Source organism: Rhodamnia argentea, chromosome 2 (genome assembly GCF_020921035.1).
Source record: "Rhodamnia argentea isolate NSW1041297 chromosome 2, ASM2092103v1, whole genome shotgun sequence".
NCBI classification, from domain to species: Eukaryota; Viridiplantae; Streptophyta; class Magnoliopsida; order Myrtales; family Myrtaceae; genus Rhodamnia; species Rhodamnia argentea.
In genome coordinates, this window is record NC_063151.1 from 22,189,553 (window position 1) to 22,207,757 (window position 18,205).

The 18,205-nt window shown below is 39.6% G+C and overlaps 1 protein-coding gene, 1 long non-coding RNA gene and 1 pseudogene across 5 annotated transcripts; all 3 read left to right on the forward strand.

The window, feature by feature from the left end:
• The first annotated feature begins 173 nt into the window (after positions 1-173).
• On the forward strand, positions 174-8,028 carry LOC115751458 (PHD finger protein EHD3). 4 transcript variants are annotated; one of them, XM_048275365.1, is made up of 7 exons: positions 174-282; positions 764-1,028; positions 2,636-2,872; positions 2,977-3,300; positions 5,761-5,847; positions 5,943-5,987; positions 6,682-8,028. In XM_048275365.1, the coding sequence occupies exons 2-7, from the start codon at positions 771-773 to the stop codon at positions 7,582-7,584; spliced, it is 1,854 nt and encodes a 617-aa protein (XP_048131322.1). In that variant the 5' UTR covers positions 174-282; positions 764-770; the 3' UTR covers positions 7,585-8,028. The 4 variants fall into 4 exon arrangements, with proteins under 4 accessions (XP_048131322.1, XP_048131324.1, XP_030545234.1 ...); XM_048275367.1 differs by lacking the exon at positions 174-282 and adding an exon at positions 299-608; XM_030689374.2 differs by lacking the exon at positions 174-282 and adding an exon at positions 606-634.
• Positions 1,039-1,773, forward strand: LOC125313971. Its single transcript, XR_007197712.1, has 2 exons — positions 1,039-1,536; positions 1,578-1,773. It is a non-coding gene; the product is annotated as an uncharacterized LOC125313971 (long non-coding RNA).
• A 1,902-nt stretch (positions 8,029-9,930) lies between the features above and the next one.
• On the forward strand, positions 9,931-12,445 carry LOC125313667 (annotated as a pseudogene).
• Positions 12,446-18,205: the final 5,760 nt, after the last annotated feature.

An 18,205-nucleotide genomic window follows, 5' to 3' on the forward strand; every position in this document is an offset into this window, starting at 1 on the left:
AAATTCGAAAATGGTTTTAGAGAAGTAGATTACAATTGCAGGAAAGATCCGCCCTTTCCCCTTATCGCCGAGAAGCGGAAAACGAGAAGAAAACAAAAAGCGGTCTCCCCATTTCCAAATACCCTTTTTATTTTGCGAGATTTATAATAGAGTGAGAGAGAGAGAGGAAAATCCAGTTGAAGTTGCAGAGACCCCCCTCACCAAAAAAACTGAAAAGCGAAGTACCAGTTACGAACTTTCTCCTCCGAAAGATTCAACCCCCGTTCGCTCGAGGACGCGAAGGTGAGAAAGGTCTCTCTCTTTTTCAAGTTCCTGTGCTCGTCAACTGCTCTGTTCGTTTCGTTTCGTTTCGTTCGTGGCTGGTGTTGTGTTGCCGAGACAAATTGTGGGGTTGTGTGGTTTCGTCGATACATGCATTGCTTCGTGCGTCGCTTTCTGCCAAGATTTTGAGTCTGTAACTCGAATCCACGCGTTTCGTGAAATGGGTCTTCCTTTGGATTGGACGAGAAGCTACAGTTGCGGCGAGCTTGGCATGGGATTGCGAAATATGAATTTTCATTTTCTACTCGGAAGTCTTCGTTTTTTTGGGAGCTGGGAAGAGCAATATGGTGAATTCACCTGCTGAATTTTCGTGGTATTGATGAAATTAGGATTTTTCCTGCGAAAACGTGTAAATGCTTTAGCTTTTGCTTTGGAAGTTTGAAGCTTGAGGTTTTCTCTTGAGCCCTAATCTGACGCTTAGGGTTTGGAGTTCTGGATTCAGGTTTCCGATGGGCGATGAGGACAATGGGGTAAAGGGAGGTAAACCTGTCTTTGTCAACAACCATGATGCCGAGAGTTCTTGTTTGAGGAGTGGGAAGATGAGTAATGGTTTTGCCAATGGCCACGATAGTGATGTTGCCGAAGGGAGTTCAGGCGGTAGTGAGTGTGTTCGGACTTACAAGAGGCGAAAACAAGTGAAATTGGAAAGTAAAAGTGGAGAGGATGAGAGAGCTACTTCCGGAGCTTCAACTATTTGGGCAAACCAGGTTTGTCCGGTACCTTTTTCTATTTGTTGCAGGTTAATTGTTTCTTGCCTCAGATTTATGGTCTTTGCTGCACATGGAATGTTTCAACTTAATTTTGCCAGTAGCTGTATTAAGTTTCGTCCTTCTTATCAAGTTAAAATGATGCACATACTATGATAGTTTGAAAATTGTTTGTCGGTGTAGAGAGTTGGAATTCAGTTCACACATTATAGACGAAATCTATAGCTGAGATTTTTTTACGTTTGTTATTCTGATGAATGATCCTTGCATGTCATTATTCTCCAAAGGTTTTGTCTATGAGGTCACATAAGTGAGTTTTGGGAGCTCATTGGGGTTGGTTGGGTTATCTTAGTTCTGAACGTGATGGAATGATTCTGAGGAGAATTTCTTGAAGCTGCATATGCTAATGGTGCTACTAGTTAGTATTTTAGTTTTGAAGATCTTAGTATGGTTTAAGGTACAACTGTAGAGAAGAATTTCTTTTTGACAAGGAAGGAGAGGTTTCTTAGTCTTATTAGTCTTTTTCGTACAGCAATTGGAGATTCTCAGATGATTATTGACCACTTTGGCTTCGGGGAGTAATTTTTATTTTGCTAGTGAAAGCCATTTCGGAGGTTTAGTACCATCCATTTGAGCGTTTTTGGTTGTTGTATGATAGGGACCAAACTTCAAAACTTTTCTATCCGACCTTGGAGTTTATTGGTTATTTTCTTTTTGTTGTTTTGTTAGTAAAAGAAGTTTCTAAGCATGAAATCCTGCCTTCTACTTCTTTGAGAAGGCACTTATGCTGGTGAAGAATCTTCTAGTGGACAGTTAGAAGTTATGCCGGAAGGGTTATATAGGCTGACAGAAATTTGTTTTCTTCTTGTTGATGAAGTGCTTTTATTTTAAAGATCAAAGAAGGAAAATAAAAGTTCCTTCGCTTCTTTGGTTTTTGAGTGTTATGTTGAGACTCAATTTATGACTTACGAGTGCCTTTCTGACTCAGGGTTGCAGCTCTTATTTGTCTCCCTGCTTTCCTCTCATTTGAAGTAACTTATGCTTTGATGATTCTGTGATTCCAGTGCAGACATTTACTTTTCAGTAATACTTTAAATTTTGATCTTTGGGATGGTCTTTTCGTTAGGTGATCTGAAGCATTGGTTGAGATGGATGTTATCTAAATGTTTTTGCGTATAAACTTTGTCTATGTCTCTACAACCTGTATAGTTGAGTAAAGCAATTTTATAACTTAGTTGTGGCTTTGTTAACAAATAGGAAAAGATAGATAACTATCACCTGAATAACTTTTTCCAAAGCTTCTTAGACTAGGTAAGCATGTAGATGTCACAGCTTCACAGCTAAATGAATAAGTTTCCTGTGCCCATGGCTCAGTCTGTAGACTTGCAGGGTATCTTGGATTGGTTCGTATCACTTAGCTGGGACAGCTGTCTTGAACAGGTGGTGGTGTTTATTGCTTTCTGCATACTGTTAAAGACACCTCCCAGGAGTGTGACATGCAACTCATTTGGTTTGAATGTGGTTGAATAAATTGTAATTTTGCCCGTTTAGAGTCTGATTTATGGTGCTTATAGTCTTCTCTTGGATGCTTATTTGGTTTATTGCAGATTTTAAGGGAACCAATATTTGGAGCTTCAGATTTTCACGTGTCTGAGCAGCTTCATGTTCCTTCTGTGGTCCGTGATGCTGTTGAAAATGATTGCAATGAGCACTCACAGAGCCAATGCAGTAGCATTGTGTTGGAGCAGATATTCCGGTCATTGAGTGATGAAGGTGGTGTAGGACGGTGCATCCAAAATGCCCTGGCATGTCATGCTAGAGAAATTGATAATATGAAAGTCAAGGTTTTGGTGCCATCAAAACTACTATTTACGTATTGTAACTTTACACCTAATCCTACATCGGTTATCTCATTTTAACTGGTGGCTGCTTTTTGGTTTCTAAGCAGGATACTCAGTTGAAAGATCAGCATAGGCTGGGCACCTCTACCCAAGCTGCAGGTATGCAGAATGGAATTGCTGCCACGGGTGTTGACCTTACATCTAAGGCCTCCGTGAATGGATCTAACCATGAGATGATCACCGAATCGAGTCAACGTGCATTTTACAACATATTAATCTCAGGAAAGTTCAGCCAATTATGCAAGCTTCTTTGTGAAAACTTTCCAGAAACCAAGATTGACAGAGTGTTGGATTTTCGCCTCATTAACTCACGGATGAAGGAGGGAGCTTATGAACAGTCCCGAGTGCTTTTCTCTACTGACATATTACAGGTATCATACCATTGGTAAAACAGATATATTGCGAATTGCAGCAAAGTATCTTGACATGGACGTGTTGACTCGTTTCATGTGAGACTGTTCAATAAATATGTTGGCCGATTGATTTGTGGTCTCATGCTATAAACTGAGAAATCCTTCAATTGTTTATAATTGCACTCCTCTTATGTCTTTTGGTTATTGTGTATACTGAAAAAATCTCCCCTTTGTATGCTGTCACATTGACTTTTGATGACTAGTAACTACTGTGCATGTAGTTGATTTTTTTTTTTTTGGTCCAAAGCATGCATGTAGTTGATTGAAATGTCAAATTTGGGAAGGAATTTGCACTTCTTTTGGTTGCTTCCTCTTCTGTGAGCAGTGCTCAAAGCAGATCTAGGATGGATTCTTTCTGCTGGCCAACACCTGAGAAACTTAGACAGCTGCTTTTCATTATCATGCACAAGTCACTCCTTTTGTTTTCTAAACTACATAAACATTGGACCATTCGTTCTTCAGCTTAAAATTCGTTTGATTTTAGTGCTTGATCTTGGGAAAACCCTCGTTTTGCTTAAGATTTTGTTGGATAGAAACAATTTTTTTCTTTCTCGTTCTCTTCTTACTAGATAGAATGGTCAATGTTTTTTCACCTTGCAGAATAACAGTAAAACCCAGATATGACTTACAAAAAGATCGGTCGTCTTCTAAAGAATCGTTTCTCCTATTCTCTGCAGCCTTTGTAATTGTGGTGCCAACATGCGATAGCTGGGACATTCATTACTGGTTTTTTTTTTTTTTCATGATGAAACCCCTTCTTTGCGATCTTCCTTCCAATGCGTTACTAGTATCTTTTTTCCTCTGATTTCCTAAGGGTGTTATATCTAGATTAAGTAAATTGTCAAGCCTCTTTTTATTTATTTATTTATTATTATTTATGGTTTGTACATTCTTAAATCTCTGTCTCCAACTCATGTCTTGAATTTAAAGGGGTCAGGTCAACATAAATGTATGCCTTGTCAGAACCAGCTACAGATTGCATTATGCAATGCGCCTTCTGTACTGGAGAATTGTACGGGGTCTTACATTGAACCCAATGGATTGCATTTACCCATGTCTCTTTCAAAAAATTCGAAGCATATTTTCAATCTGTTAATAGGTTGTGAGCTTGAGTTGCAGTTCTGTGATACAAAATGAAGGTCCCATGATGGATATAGGTGAATGTCCAGTGTAAAACAATCATAGATTTTGTTTACAAATGCGACTTTTTTTGGTACAACGTTTTGAGAGAATCTAGTTATGAAATGCAATAGTTACATTTCGACTGGGCTATGACTTCAGATTATAATAGTACTTTCTTTACTGCTGTAGGGTTAAATTAAGTCTTTGAGAAGTAATTCGAAAGAAATGGCTTGGCATTATAGCTTTAATGACTTTGCTGGGATGTATAGGAGAATGGAAGGTAATTGTAGTGAGTTGTGGTGATCTAAAGGTCAGGAAAGCTGCCAGTTGAATATGTACTACTGATGCAGGAGCTATGTAGAAAAGCCTGCTGGAAGTCGAACTTTTACGTCATGTTATAGTCTCATTGTGTCGTTTTTTAGTCTGTAGAGTCAGATTAATAAGGATCTGCTCTATGTTAGAAACAGTGTAAAGAGAATGAATTGCAGTTGATTTTATAGAAGATCAAACTCTTTTTTCCTAGTTACATTCTGTAAATCTTTTGCCTGAGAGTGTCTGAAGTCCAAAGGGCTTTGTCGAATGTATGCTTGAGGAAGGATTTTCAGCTTTATCCTCTAATTTAATCTTGGCTCCTTTTCTGTTCTTTTCCAGTCAGTGGCTTGTGAAATTTATTTCACGTCATTACCACTGACATTCTAACAATGTCGGATAGATATACCAATGTGCTGCTTGGAAAATTTGTTTATCTGCTGAAAGTTTTACTTGGAAATAGCTCCAAATATGTGATTTAATTAAATTATTAGTGTAATTCAAGTAGTATGTTTGCTTCAATGAATACTTGTGAAGAACAGTTGGGTCCTAACTGCAGTTACTACTGCATGCTCTTCTAAGGTTTCTCCATTGGATGCAATGGGATTTTATGTCCATGGTGGTTTATTTCCTCCCTATATTCTTTTGAGCTACTTCATTCTTTGTGACTGATAATGTTCGTTCTTGGGCATCTTGATTTGGATGTTTGATCTGTGTCAGTTCTTACAATTCCTATTTAATATAGCTATTTGTGCAAGTATTTTACAATCAGAATCATTCTCAATGAGTCCATAATAAATGATCTCATTTTTTTTTTCATCTGGTCTGGTAGAGACCAAGGGTCTTGTGTGATTGTTTCGAATATCTGTTGCAGTTTTTGATTCATAGAAGTGGATTTCTGAACTTCCTATTATCAAACTTGTATGTCGAAAGACACCTTGTTGTATAAGCTGCATTGCATATCTTAAACCTGGTGAAACCTTACAGGTTTGGAGGAAGCTTGAAGAGATTGGCACTGAATTAGCTTCTTTGGCAAAGAGTCTCACCGACATATCTAAGGAGTATTGCAAATATGTGAGATTGTTGTATTTTGAAATATGTATTTCAACAGTCTTTGCTGTCATTTTTTCTTCAAAGGTAAGTCTGAAGTTGTCTCCTGTTTCTCCCAGGGGGCAAATGCAGGCAAAAGCTATGCTGATGGAGGAAAATTTGAGGTAACCTTTTCTACATTGTTGTGTAAATTATTTTAGATGCATTATGCTGGTGCAGGTGCATGACTATAATGGATTAAGTTTTGCAAATGATTGTCCACAAAGTTTGGATTCTTCCGTTCTGTGTTTACTGTACACAAGATGCTTAAAGCACGATGAATCACTCCCTCAATTTCCATATTTGCTAAGAGATGGCATTTATGTGGATTCGCTATATGGGAGTCTTTCGTGCGTGTTGTAATCCTGTATAGTTGGAAGCCGTTGAATTTTTTTTCATTCTTTGATCTGGACCAGTGAATACATCCTTTTCTAATTATTTTCAACTTTGCTTTGTTATTTTGCAGAGCACATTAGTGTTTGCGGGTTAGGGTGGTTTAGTGATGTTGCTATCTGACTTTTCTCCGCCACTGTTTGCTTTCGATTTTCTTTTGTACTTTCATTGCTATTGTATTCCTTTTGTAATCTTTGATGCCTCTGTCTATGAGTTTAACTTGTGTAGTTTGTGAATTGGAAACATACTGATGAATCTAATAGTTCACCCTGATGTTTTATGGTATTTGCACTACGAGATTAGTATATCTAAAGCTTTCGCAGAAGCTATTATCAGGATCACATTGAATCCTCTCGGACTTTAGTTCTTGAAATGAGGATTTTGTCAATCCTGGTTATGACTTGACAAGCCGTTTATTTTGGATAGGTCTCTGGGAGGGATGCTCTTGTTGATGCTAAATTGGAGCAAACAGAGGAATGTGGTGCATATAATGTTAGCACCTGTCGGCATTGTGAACTGAAGGCAGACGGAATGGAATGTTTAGTTTGTGATTCATGCGAGAAAATATACCATGTCTCTTGCATCGAGCCTGCAGTGAAAGAGATTCCACCTAGAAGTTGGTACTGTGCTAGTTGCACAGAAAGTGGAATCACGTCTCCCCATGAGAACTGTGCTGTCTGCGAGAGATTGAATGCTTCCAGGAGTGCCGCCAATGGGTTTGCTGATGAAGAGGCTCTTACTACATTGGAAGATGCAAATTGCAGCTCAGATTTGGGGATTAACCCATTTGAAGAGACCAAAATCTTGAGTAACTGCAAAATATGCGGGAACGAGATTGAAAACGGGGATAAGTTCAGGATGTGCGAGCATCCTTTTTGTCCCAGTAAGTATTATCATAGGAGGTGCTTGACGACTAAGCAGTTGAAGTCTTACGGTTCTCGTTGGTACTGTCCTTCTTGTTTGTGTAGAGCCTGCCTCACAGATCGAGATGATGATAAGATTGTTTTGTGTGATGGTTGTGATCAAGCTTATCATATCTACTGCATGAAGCCGCCACGCACCTCAGTTCCACGGGGAAAATGGTTTTGTAGAAAATGTGATGCTGGGATTCAAGCAATACGCAGGGCGAAGAAGGCACATGAGAATTTTGAAAATAACCAAAAGAGGAAAGTTGTAGAGAGCGGGGAATGCAGGAGACCGGACAAGAAGCCAAATGAGAAGGGTGAAGAGAATACAGACAAAGGTAGGGGTGGGATGGACATGCTTTTAATTGCGGCCAACACACTCAATTATGAGGAGAAATTGGCTGGTGTAGAGATGAATTGTTGAGCACTTGATATTGTCGACTTTGTCTCGGGAGGAACAGTATCATCGAGTCGGAATTTTTTTTAACTCTAGCAACCAATTTTCTGAAAATGCGCTTTAGGATGATCAGTGATATCCCAAGGAGTTTTTGTGGGGTCTTGCTGACTTCTGGTTGCGCAACATTGGGTGGCATATCATTGTGAAAGCTGTGCATTATTTGACAGTAGCACTCGATTCAACAACGGCGGAATATGAAGGTGACGAGGAAATATTGCTAACACCTTTGTTGTTTTTGTTCTAGCAACAGCTGTTGTAGTTTCCGGAGCTTGTACCCTGTTGTGCATTTAGTTGTACCATGATAGCATCAAAAAGCTGATTACTCTCTGAGATATGTTGTAACAGAATAACTGTCCAGCTGCAATTTTTCCTTCAACATCAAGAAGAGAAAGCTCCTTTTTTCCCCCCCTTAAGACACCAACCTGTGAATTTTTTTTTTTTTAAATCTTGGTGGAAACACTGCTTTTGTTGCTCACCCCGGTGATACAGAATTCTTGTAGCGTGGAAGTTCCACTCTGCTTATGGTACTTCATTATCGTGGACCAAGTCTCTCAATAAAATGCAGCAATATCCATTTCATGGGTGCTCTCTTTGGTACTCTCTTTGATATTCATGATAGTGAGGTTTTCCATGTAGTGAGGTGGTCAACTGGAATGAACTTCAAGAGTTGCTTACTTTGGATCCTTCCAGTTTATGCACATCCAACATTTTTTCTGTTGTTGGGTATGCGCTCTTTTTGCCTCACCGACTCATGGCTCAGGTGTCCAAAAGTGAAACAGTGCATGCTTTTTTTGTCTATTGAATTGTTGTCAATTGAGATCTTGTAAGGGTGCTTGTGCTTGTGGTGGCAGGGTTTCAGCCCCTCCTGCTTTCTGTAACTCGTGTCATGTTCTGTTTCTCGGATGAAGTTCGCTTTGTGCCGTGCTGATATAAGTACGTAGCGTCCGAGGAAACTAAGCTCACTTGACTTAATGAACGATAATATACCGATATTCTTTTGAAAATACTTTATCTAATTTGTCCTTTTTCTAAGTATGAACTCAACCGGAGATAATTTTTCATATACGTTGTTTTTTTATATTTATTTTAGTTATGGGTTAAATGGCAATGCTATGTCAACCGTCATACCAGTACGCAAACACTCCGTCAGCTCCGGTTTTTCACTACATAGAGTGAACCCTGCCGAAGTATGGTTATGCTAAATAGGGTTTGTATAAAATTAATGATGAGAAATTGCTGATGTTGCCACCAGGAATTGCTAATTATTTATGCTGTCCCTTACACAAATGACCACCCAATGTTTTTTTTTTTTTGGGTGGTCATATCCACCCAACTTCAGTGGTTCCTGTCCGTGTCCTGTCCTTTTCTTTACTCGTTGTACTTCGACTTTTGATACGACTTGGTTTTGTTTCCACTGCCAATTGCAAGCCCTAACATCACCTGTTGTCACCATTGCAGTGTCGGCGAGTTTCTATGGTAGCTGGTTATAAAGAGCAACATTGACATAATGTTAAAATACTGGAATTGATTTAGCAAACAAATTTCATCTGAAGTAGGGCTGAGTCTGCGCTGCCGTGGGGTAAAGCGCTGCAAATTTGGCATGCTCAAGTCCGACGATTGATGTCGGCAAGTTTTAGGTTGAATGAGGGAGACACACACAAACCGATTGGCTGACAAAGAAATTGTTTGGATCTAATGGCGGACGAGGCCGTCACCAATGGCCCCGTGCAAAGGTCACGGGAAGGGGGTTTATATACTCACTTAATACCCTTCTACGATTAATTACTAATTATATAATAATCATTGTCGGGACTACTGAGTAATGTACATCATATTTAGCTTTTTAGGAGCTCCATTGTCAAGGGAAAATTGTCTAAAAAGTCCTCAACTGTTGTACTTTACCAATTCAATCCTACCCCATTTAATTGAGCCAATTGAGTCTAAACTATTCACCTTTTGCCAATTTAGTTATAAAACTTTTAATTGTGTCAATTTAGCCCAAAATATTTGATAATTTGTCAATATAGTCATTTCGACCTATTATCCAGAAAATATGTTTAGGACTAAGTTGGCAAAAGTTCAAAAGATTTAGGAGTAAATTCGCACAATTAAAACATCTAGGATTAAATTGAAAAATCTTCAAAAGGTTTATGGCTAAAGTGGCATAATGAAAAGGTTTAGAAATAAATTGGTAAATCGTCAAAAAGTTTAGAATTTTTTTGATAATTATCCCAATGTCAATTGTAAAGATTGTCACCAAGCTATTAAGCTCAATATCGTGTTGCAAAAACATCATCTCATTCCAAGGAAGTGATGGGTGAATCTATGTTGCTCCATAGCCTTCCCACGAGAGATGTACTGTTGTTGTGCACATTGGTGGCTCTATTCTCAGTAGCTATGGCGGATGTAGTTCAAACAACGAAGCCCGGATGCGCGAGTAGATGGCAACTTCACCTTCTCGTACCCATTTGGGATGGATCCCATCGGCAACGACTGCTACTTCAGAGAAGAATCAGGTTCTTTCCTCATCTTTTGCGACAAATCGACCGATCCTCCCAGTCCTTATATGTGCGAGAAAAGCTCTAATCTCCGCATAGTCAATATGTCTCTCGAGAATCACGAGATGAGCGTAACGACGGTTGTGGCTGAAGATTGATCCAGAGCCCACTCTTGCCATATTCCCCATGTCTAATGCCAAGAACAAATTCATCGCCGTGGGATGCGATGTTGGGAGCGCGCAGCAGAAGTCCGATACCTTCACCCGGGGAGATCGCTAAGAGGGAGCCTAAGTCCGATACCTTCACCCGGGGAGATCGCTAAGAGGGAGCCTAAGTCCGAGCCCGTTAACATATCTAGTTGGACCCACCTTCACTCAAAAGCTTAAGCTAATGAGTTATGGGCCAACTTGGATATATTACTACTCCACACCACATTAATTCTCCAATGTAGGACTTCTCTAACACAACTTACTCCCCCTCACGTGTGAGCTTTAGTGTTAGGTTTGCTCTCCCTTAATCCAAGTATCATTCTGCACCACATATCTCTTCTGCACCAACATATCTCAACTTGAATCTCCATCAACGCCCATCGGGCCCGCATTGCTACACCACAACGCTACACCGGCCCGGAAACCGCGTTGGTCACCAAATTCCTTTATTGAGATATTTACCAAACACCGAAACAGATTGAAGGCCCACCAATCAATCATCGGTGCCTTCAACCATCGGCACACCGAAACAGATTGAAGGCCCACCAATCAACCATCGGCTCTGATACCAATTGTTGGGAGCACGCAATAGAAGTCCGATATCTTCACCCGAGAAGATCGCTAAGAGGGAGCCCAAGTTTGAGCCCGTTAACATATCTAGTTGGACCCACCTTCACTCAAAAATTTAAGCTAATGAGTTATGGGCCAACTTAGATATATTAACTACTTCACACCACATTAATTCTCCAATGTGGGACTTCTCTAATACAATTCACACGTGCATTCTAACATGCGACACGCCCGCTACTTTTCAGAGGTCGACAAGGAAGCAAGTATGCGACGGGATGATTGTCCTCGTGCAACGGCATCTTGGACGTGATTAACGGGTCGTGCTTGGGCATCGGTTGCTGCGAGACTAGCATACCTCGAGGTGCATCTCTGTCACCGGCAACAACAATCATCGAGACATCTGGGGACTCGGTCCGTGCGGGTATGCTTTCGTTGCGGAAGACGGCTTCTTTGGCTTCTCTACCGATTGATTGGTTGATTCCATATCAAACATGCGATGATGCAAATTAGAATAGAACGACCTTCATGGGCCAAGGGAATACCATCTGTACAGATGCTGAGAATGGGAATGGGTACAAGTGCAATGGCTTAGAGGGTTTTCAAGGGAACCCCTATCTTCAAAATGGTTGTCAAGGTACCTTTTCTAGTCTTTTCATCAGACCTACCTCACATTCGAGCAAGTGTTCATATATTTGGAATTGGAAATCATTATTTCAATAAGGGCGAGCATGATAAATGGATCCAATTGCATAAAAAAAATAAAAAACCTAGAGTGTGAACTTGTTAGAAGCTTCAAGTCAGAGAAGCAAATTTTGACTTCAACGAATTGTAAATGGTCTAAACAATTTTCCAAGTTACCAAGTAATATCTAAACTCTTAGAAAGTATAACAATCTAGGCTGTAGAATGCGATCATAGTTATTTTGCGTGCACGAACTCTAGTTACTACGAAGTGCTTGAAATAATCTATCAATTTTCATCGTTATGATTCCTCAGAAAAATTATCCAAAAAGTCTTAAATCTATTTTACGGTGGCTAATTCAGTCCTCAACCTTTCAACTATGCCAATCTAGTCCTATACCTTTAGACAACTTGTTAATTTAGTCATAAATCTTTCAATTATGCAAATTTAATCTGAAAGCTTTTAATGATTTTCTAATTTAGTCTCAAACCTTTTAATGATTTGTCAATTTAGTCATTCCAACAAATTTTGACCGTAAATCACCGATGTGATAGTCGAGTCAACCCTAACCATCCTATGTGGCATTACCAACATTGTGATGGATAGTTTTTGTGATTTTTTGAATTTTTCCTTCCCTTCTATTTTCTTTTTTCCTTTTTCCATTTGTCGGGCTCGGGTGAGGGCAACCTTTGCCCGGGTGAGGGTTGCCCTCACCAGCCTAGGGCGAGTGTTGCCCTCACAGGCCTCGTGCAAGGGTCGCCCTTGCTAGGGTTGGTGAAGGCTGCCCTCACCAAGCCGGTGAAGGCTGCCCTCACCAAGCCGTTGAGGGTGACCCTTCCCCAAGCGAAGGCTGCCCTTGCCGAAGCCTAGCAACCTTCGTAGGCCATCTACGAGGCCTAGCGATAGCCGGCAGAGGGAAAAAAGGAAAAATAAAAAGAAAAATTATAAAAAGGGGAAAAATTGAAAATTTAAAACAAAATGCAAAAATTGTCTACGTTAGCGCCGATCACGCCAAGTAGAATGGCTGACGTTGACTAGATTGACATGTCGGCGATTACCGAACAAAATTGATTGGAATAACTAAATTGGCAAATCGTTAAAAAGTTTGGAACTAAATTGACAAATCATCAAATGTCCGAAGACTAAATTGACACAATTAAAAGATTTATGATCAAATTAGCATGTTGTTAAAAGGTTCAAGATTGAATTAGCGAAAATGAAAGGTTTAGGATTGATCGATCGCCCTACAATAGGTCTAACACATTTTGGGCAATTTTCGCATGATTTCTAGTATAGCTAGACATTCTTCTCTCTTAAGTTTAGTACGTACATGTGTTGGAGTTGGTGAATACTTCGGAGACCCTTATTTCTCACATTAGGCAAGCGCACGTGAGCTTAGGGAAATCGAAGGATGATCCAACGATGTGTGACCCTTGCGCATGGAATGCGGGGGTTCGGGGGGCAGCGCCCCCGACATGGGTGTTCCGCTCCCCGGTAAGCGGGTGGGAGTTCCGCTCCCCGGTGAGCGGACAGTTGCCCCACTCGCAGGTGAGAAGGCGAGGGTTCGGGTACATCGCCCCCTAAATAACAATGGGTTTAGATGTTTTTTTAAGTTAGCCCATTTGTTGAGGGATTAAAAGAGTTTCAGATAGGTTTAGATTTTGGGCCTGTTTAGGGCATATATATATTTGCTCGTTTTTAGCTGATCATTGTAACGAGTTGTGCAGCTGTAAACCAAAATCATAGTGAAATCTCTTTGCGGGACGTAGCCCTATTTCGGGGTAAATTTGGGTAAACCGTATTTCGTCTATTTTTTTTTCTATTATCTTTGTGATCGTTCTGAATCGGTTTTGCGATACAACCCTTCAACATGTGTTTTACAAAACTAAATCGGTCAATTGCAGTTGAGTTTTTAAACAAATGATCCTTTTAGAACGCTCAATATGAGTCAGCCAAGTTAGTTTGTAAACCAATTTTATGTACCTATGCCAGCACTTCCAGCATTATTCTGTATTTTTTAGACAATTAAATTTGAACTCATTTCTATCTAATGTGTTATTCTCGTTGTCATGGCGCGAATATGGAGGATATATCATAAGTCTTCTATTCACCCTTTCAAGCTTTTTCAAATTGAAATGCTGTGGGATTTGCTTCTACTCTTTTGAGTATATTCCTTCATTCATCAATGAATGGAGGACTTCATAACCCTGCAACCCATATTTTGCTTGCACTACGATGCCATCTTTTCTTTCATCTCCTTGTTATCCTACTCGGTCCTTGCACGACGATGCATCCACTCAGATTTTGCACAGAGACATAAAGAGCATGAACATATTGTTGGACGAAAACTACGCCGCAAAGGTCTCTGATTTCGGAGCCTCCAGGCTAGTCCCCCTCGACCATACGCAGCTGACCACGCTGGTGCAAGGCACGCTCGGGTACTTGGACCCCAAGTACTTCCACTCGAGCCAGTAGACAGGGAACTCGTCATTGTATTTTTTCGGGACGTGTTGGCCGAGTTGCTGACTGGACTGAGGGCCTTGTCCTTCAAGAGCCAGAGGAACTCGTCCTTGTATTTTTCTTCAGCAATAAAGGGCGAGAGGCTGTTCGAGATCATTGACCCGAGGGTGCTGAACGAGGGGAACCCTGAAGAGATTAAGGAAGTTGCTATGCTTGTTCTATGTACTCCAAGTTCAGATGCTGCGTCCAAATAGATTACCTGGCCTTTATATTTGGGTAGCATAACATTGGGCGGTAACTGAAAAATGGAAAAACGCCAAAAACATAGTGTTTATCTTATTCAGCGAGCTAGGAATTGGCCAACTTTGTATTGCCTCCATCTTGCTAGGATCTACTCTAACACCATCCTCGGGCGACAATATAACCTAAGAAAACCAGGCTGCTTGTGCAAAAGTGACACTTCTTCTAGTTGGCATACAAGCGTTGTTGTTCCCGTAGCACTTGGAGAATTTATGTAGATGTTCCAAAGGCTCCACTTGCGTCTTGCTGTGCTATAGGTCACATGTCATCAAGGTACACGACAACAAACTAGCCAATGAAAAGTTTAAAAACATGATTTAGAAGACCCATAAAAGTACTTGGAGCATTAGAAACTTCAAAGGGCATCACCATGCATTCATGAATACCGTTCTTAGTTTTGAAAGTGGTCATCCTTTCATCTCCCTATTTTATTCGGATTTGATGATAGCTGCTTCTAAGATCAAAGCACAGAGGGTCCATGGCGTTGATCAAGCAAATATCAAGACGATGAAAAGGAAAAAACTTGATGGTTATGTTGTTCACCGATCTAGTATTGATACAAATTTGCCAAGAGTCAATTTTCTTTGGAACCAGAAGCGTCGGGACAGCAAAAGGACTTGAGCTTTCTTGTATCAATTGATGTGGCTAGTAGTATCACCTAGAGGGTGTGAATAGATGATTCTAAAGAACGTGATAAACTAATGCGGTATTTAAACTATCAAGTTCAGAACCAAGTTAGAGTGCGAACATAAACATCGATATAATCAGATTTACGTGTGTGCAATAGAGTATCGGATGCAGTATGTAAGAGTTAAGATATAGAAGAGTCTGTACAGAAAGTTTATAGTGGTTCGACTTATTGCCAGCGTACATCCACTCTCAACATTGACAACCTATTGGCTAGATTCCACTAATCAATCGACGACAAATTACACAATAGAGTGATGGTACTCGAGTTTGTGGATCACACTGTCTCCATACAATCACACACTCAATGCCTCTCAAGGTATGCTTTTGAACAAGGAAGCTTGTCTTCAAAATGATTACCAATCAATCAAGACGTCTCAGCGTAAAGATTTGCGTCGCAAAAATATTTTTTAGATCAAGGATGAATCATCTCTTTCTATAAAGGGAAATCCAAACCAGATTACTAGTTGTTATGATGTATATACAATTAAGGATCAATCATCTCTTTCTATAAGTACGCGGCGTCCTAGGAAACTAAGCTCACTTGGCTTAAGGAACTACATTCACGATGACCCATGTCAGTGGAGAGTATAACACAAAACTTTCTCTGATTAATCTTTTTTTTTTTTTCAAGTTTTAACTCAACTCGAGATAAAACATCGATATTGTTTTGGAAATACTCTCAAATTTATCCTTTGTTTCCAAGTATAAACTCAACAAGAGAGAAAATTTTCGCATACATGTCTTTTTTTATCTATTTTAGATATGGGTTAAATGGCAATACTATGTCAAACATCGTACCATAATAGATTAGTAGTTGAATGAACTATCACGTGGCGAGCACATGCAGGAACACTCCGTCAGCTCCGGCTTCTTACATAATACATCAGTAATTACATCTCTATCATGGTTCCCGAATTGTTGTAACGAAATTATTTTTGCGACGAGTATTTAATAATATATAATCGATGCCTATTAGGTTTTGTTCACACTCCCAATTGCAGGCTCTTCCTCGCGTCACCAACTCCAGCATCACCTTCGGTCGTCACTGCACTGCGAGCGAGTTTCTTTGTTAGCTGGTCCTAGGGAACAAGATTGACATAATGTTAAGATACCAGAATTTGATTTAGCAAACAAATTTTCCAAGAAGTCGGGCTGAGTCTATGCTGCTCAAATTTTGGTCGATGATTACAAGTTTTTTTATCAAACGGCCACAGCATGCCCGACCCTGCGGCTGGTGATTACATCATCTATATGCATATACTTTTTACCAGACTTTTCCTTGACTTTTGTTGTACACGAAATTATCAAAATGTTCCCAAATATGAAAAATTAATACAGGTTTGAGAATTTAAACATTGTTTTTAATTTTTATCAGATTAGTTAATAAGCGACCTTTTGTTTTATTTTAAGGAATCAATACGCAAGCGCCCTAATTGAAAAGCCGGTAGATGCTTGTGATGGCCAGAGACAAAGCCCTAACTAACTTAATAAGTTGGGACGCAAATGGCGTATGAAAAGGAATCCAAGAATATTGTAAAGAGAAATTTCTAAGGCCATCAACTGATGAAATCTGTCAATAGGTTGGCTTTTTTCATTAGTCATTGCCGTGTAACGACTAGAAGTTATAGTCCAATATTATGTTTTGGAAATTCTCAAACATAGGAAGCATCTGGTCTGGTCTTTTCCCTATCAACTGTTACTTTTTGTGTTAAGATGAACGTTTCAAAAAGGAAAAAAAACTTTCCACGCGCAATATTAAAAATCGATGTGGAAAGGAAAAGACCGGACTTTTCTTTCCCATGGAGGGAGAGACATTTTCTTACGCTCTAGATTCGTAGATTGAGCTTTCAGAGATCATTTGAAAAGTAAGAGCAGCAAGACTTAGTCACCTAAGAAATTGTCGTCGAATCATCTCATGCAAGCGACTTACTACCATAGAATGAAATTTTTAAGTGTCGACTGTGCACACGTTTAATTCCACAAGCCACCACCCGACGTAAATTTCCCATTTGCGTCGCTCTTCCATTGACTTCTGCTCGTGTTAATCATCCATAAGATCACAGGGTTGAGTTATGTTTTCCTCGAATCAATCTTCTGATTATTTGAATTACAAATACGAATATAATTTATTTCAATTTAAGTTTACATGTAGCCAATTGTCCTTATTTGCAATCAGAATTCCCTTTAATTAGTGATGGAGGAAAACAAAGTCCCAATGAAGATATGTCATAATTTTTTTCGTAGCAATAAGTAAGCAGGAGTCACGTGCTTATCTAATGGTAAGTATGTTTAGATATAGTAAAAATTCTTAATTTTTATAGCACAACTGGAAAAGTTTATATTTTACCTCTTTGAAGATACACGTTATTCTTTTTCATAATATATACATATATATTTTACCTCTTTGAAGCTACACGTTATATATATATATAAAACCTAAAAACACAAAAAAATATAATTTTTTGTGCAGAAGGATATTTCAAGTGTCAGTATTTGTGTGCGGCGCCTACTTTGATTTCAATATTTTTCATCGGCTCACTTAAGTGCTAAATTGAAGAAAAAATGATCACTTACGTACCAATGACAAGAAATTCTGGCCAAACAGTCCACGTGGCAAATTTTATTAATCTTTTAATTTAATGTGGATTTTTCTTTTATAAAAAACAGTCCCAGTGCATGTCGACACCTAATTTTGACGGTCTTGTATTTTATTTTCTTCGTTAAAATAAAATATGTCAAATTTGTTAAACATGTGTCCTTTCTTGTTCTATTGAACAATAGAAAAGAAAAAGAAAAAAATTATAAACGAAAAATTACAAAAAAAATCGGATTGAGCCGAGTCGACTCGAATCCGCGTGGACAAGCCAACGCGACCCATCTTTTCCGTCAGCCCACGTCCACGCCCACAGCTCTTTCTTCCCCCCCAACTCACACGGTCGCTCCTTATCCAGCTTTGCACTGTTTTGCTCGACTTCTCAAGTCTTGGCAATCGATTGAAAGCACCCTGCATCATCGACGAAGCCGTCAAAGTTGGCGGGCAATGGCAAATCCTGATGCGACATACTGTCGTACGTGAGAAATTGTCGAGGAGTCCGACCCCGTTGACTAAGCGTTCACCTGGAACTTCACTCGTCGCCCTCAGAAATTTCTTAGAAAATCAATTTCGGACTCCCAGAGTGC

What these genes read in the sequence shown, in the direction of transcription:
- LOC115751458 (XM_030689374.2), top strand. Translation starts at nt 606, where the DNA reads ATGGTGAATTCACCTGCTGAATTTTCGTG. An exon ending in CAACTATTTGGGCAAACCAG is followed by an intron (nt 1,029 to 2,635) that starts GTTTGTCCGGTA and finishes GGTTTATTGCAG; the next exon opens with ATTTTAAGGGAACCAATATT. An exon ending in TCTCTACTGACATATTACAG is followed by an intron (nt 3,301 to 5,760) that starts GTATCATACCAT and finishes GAAACCTTACAG; the next exon opens with GTTTGGAGGAAGCTTGAAGA.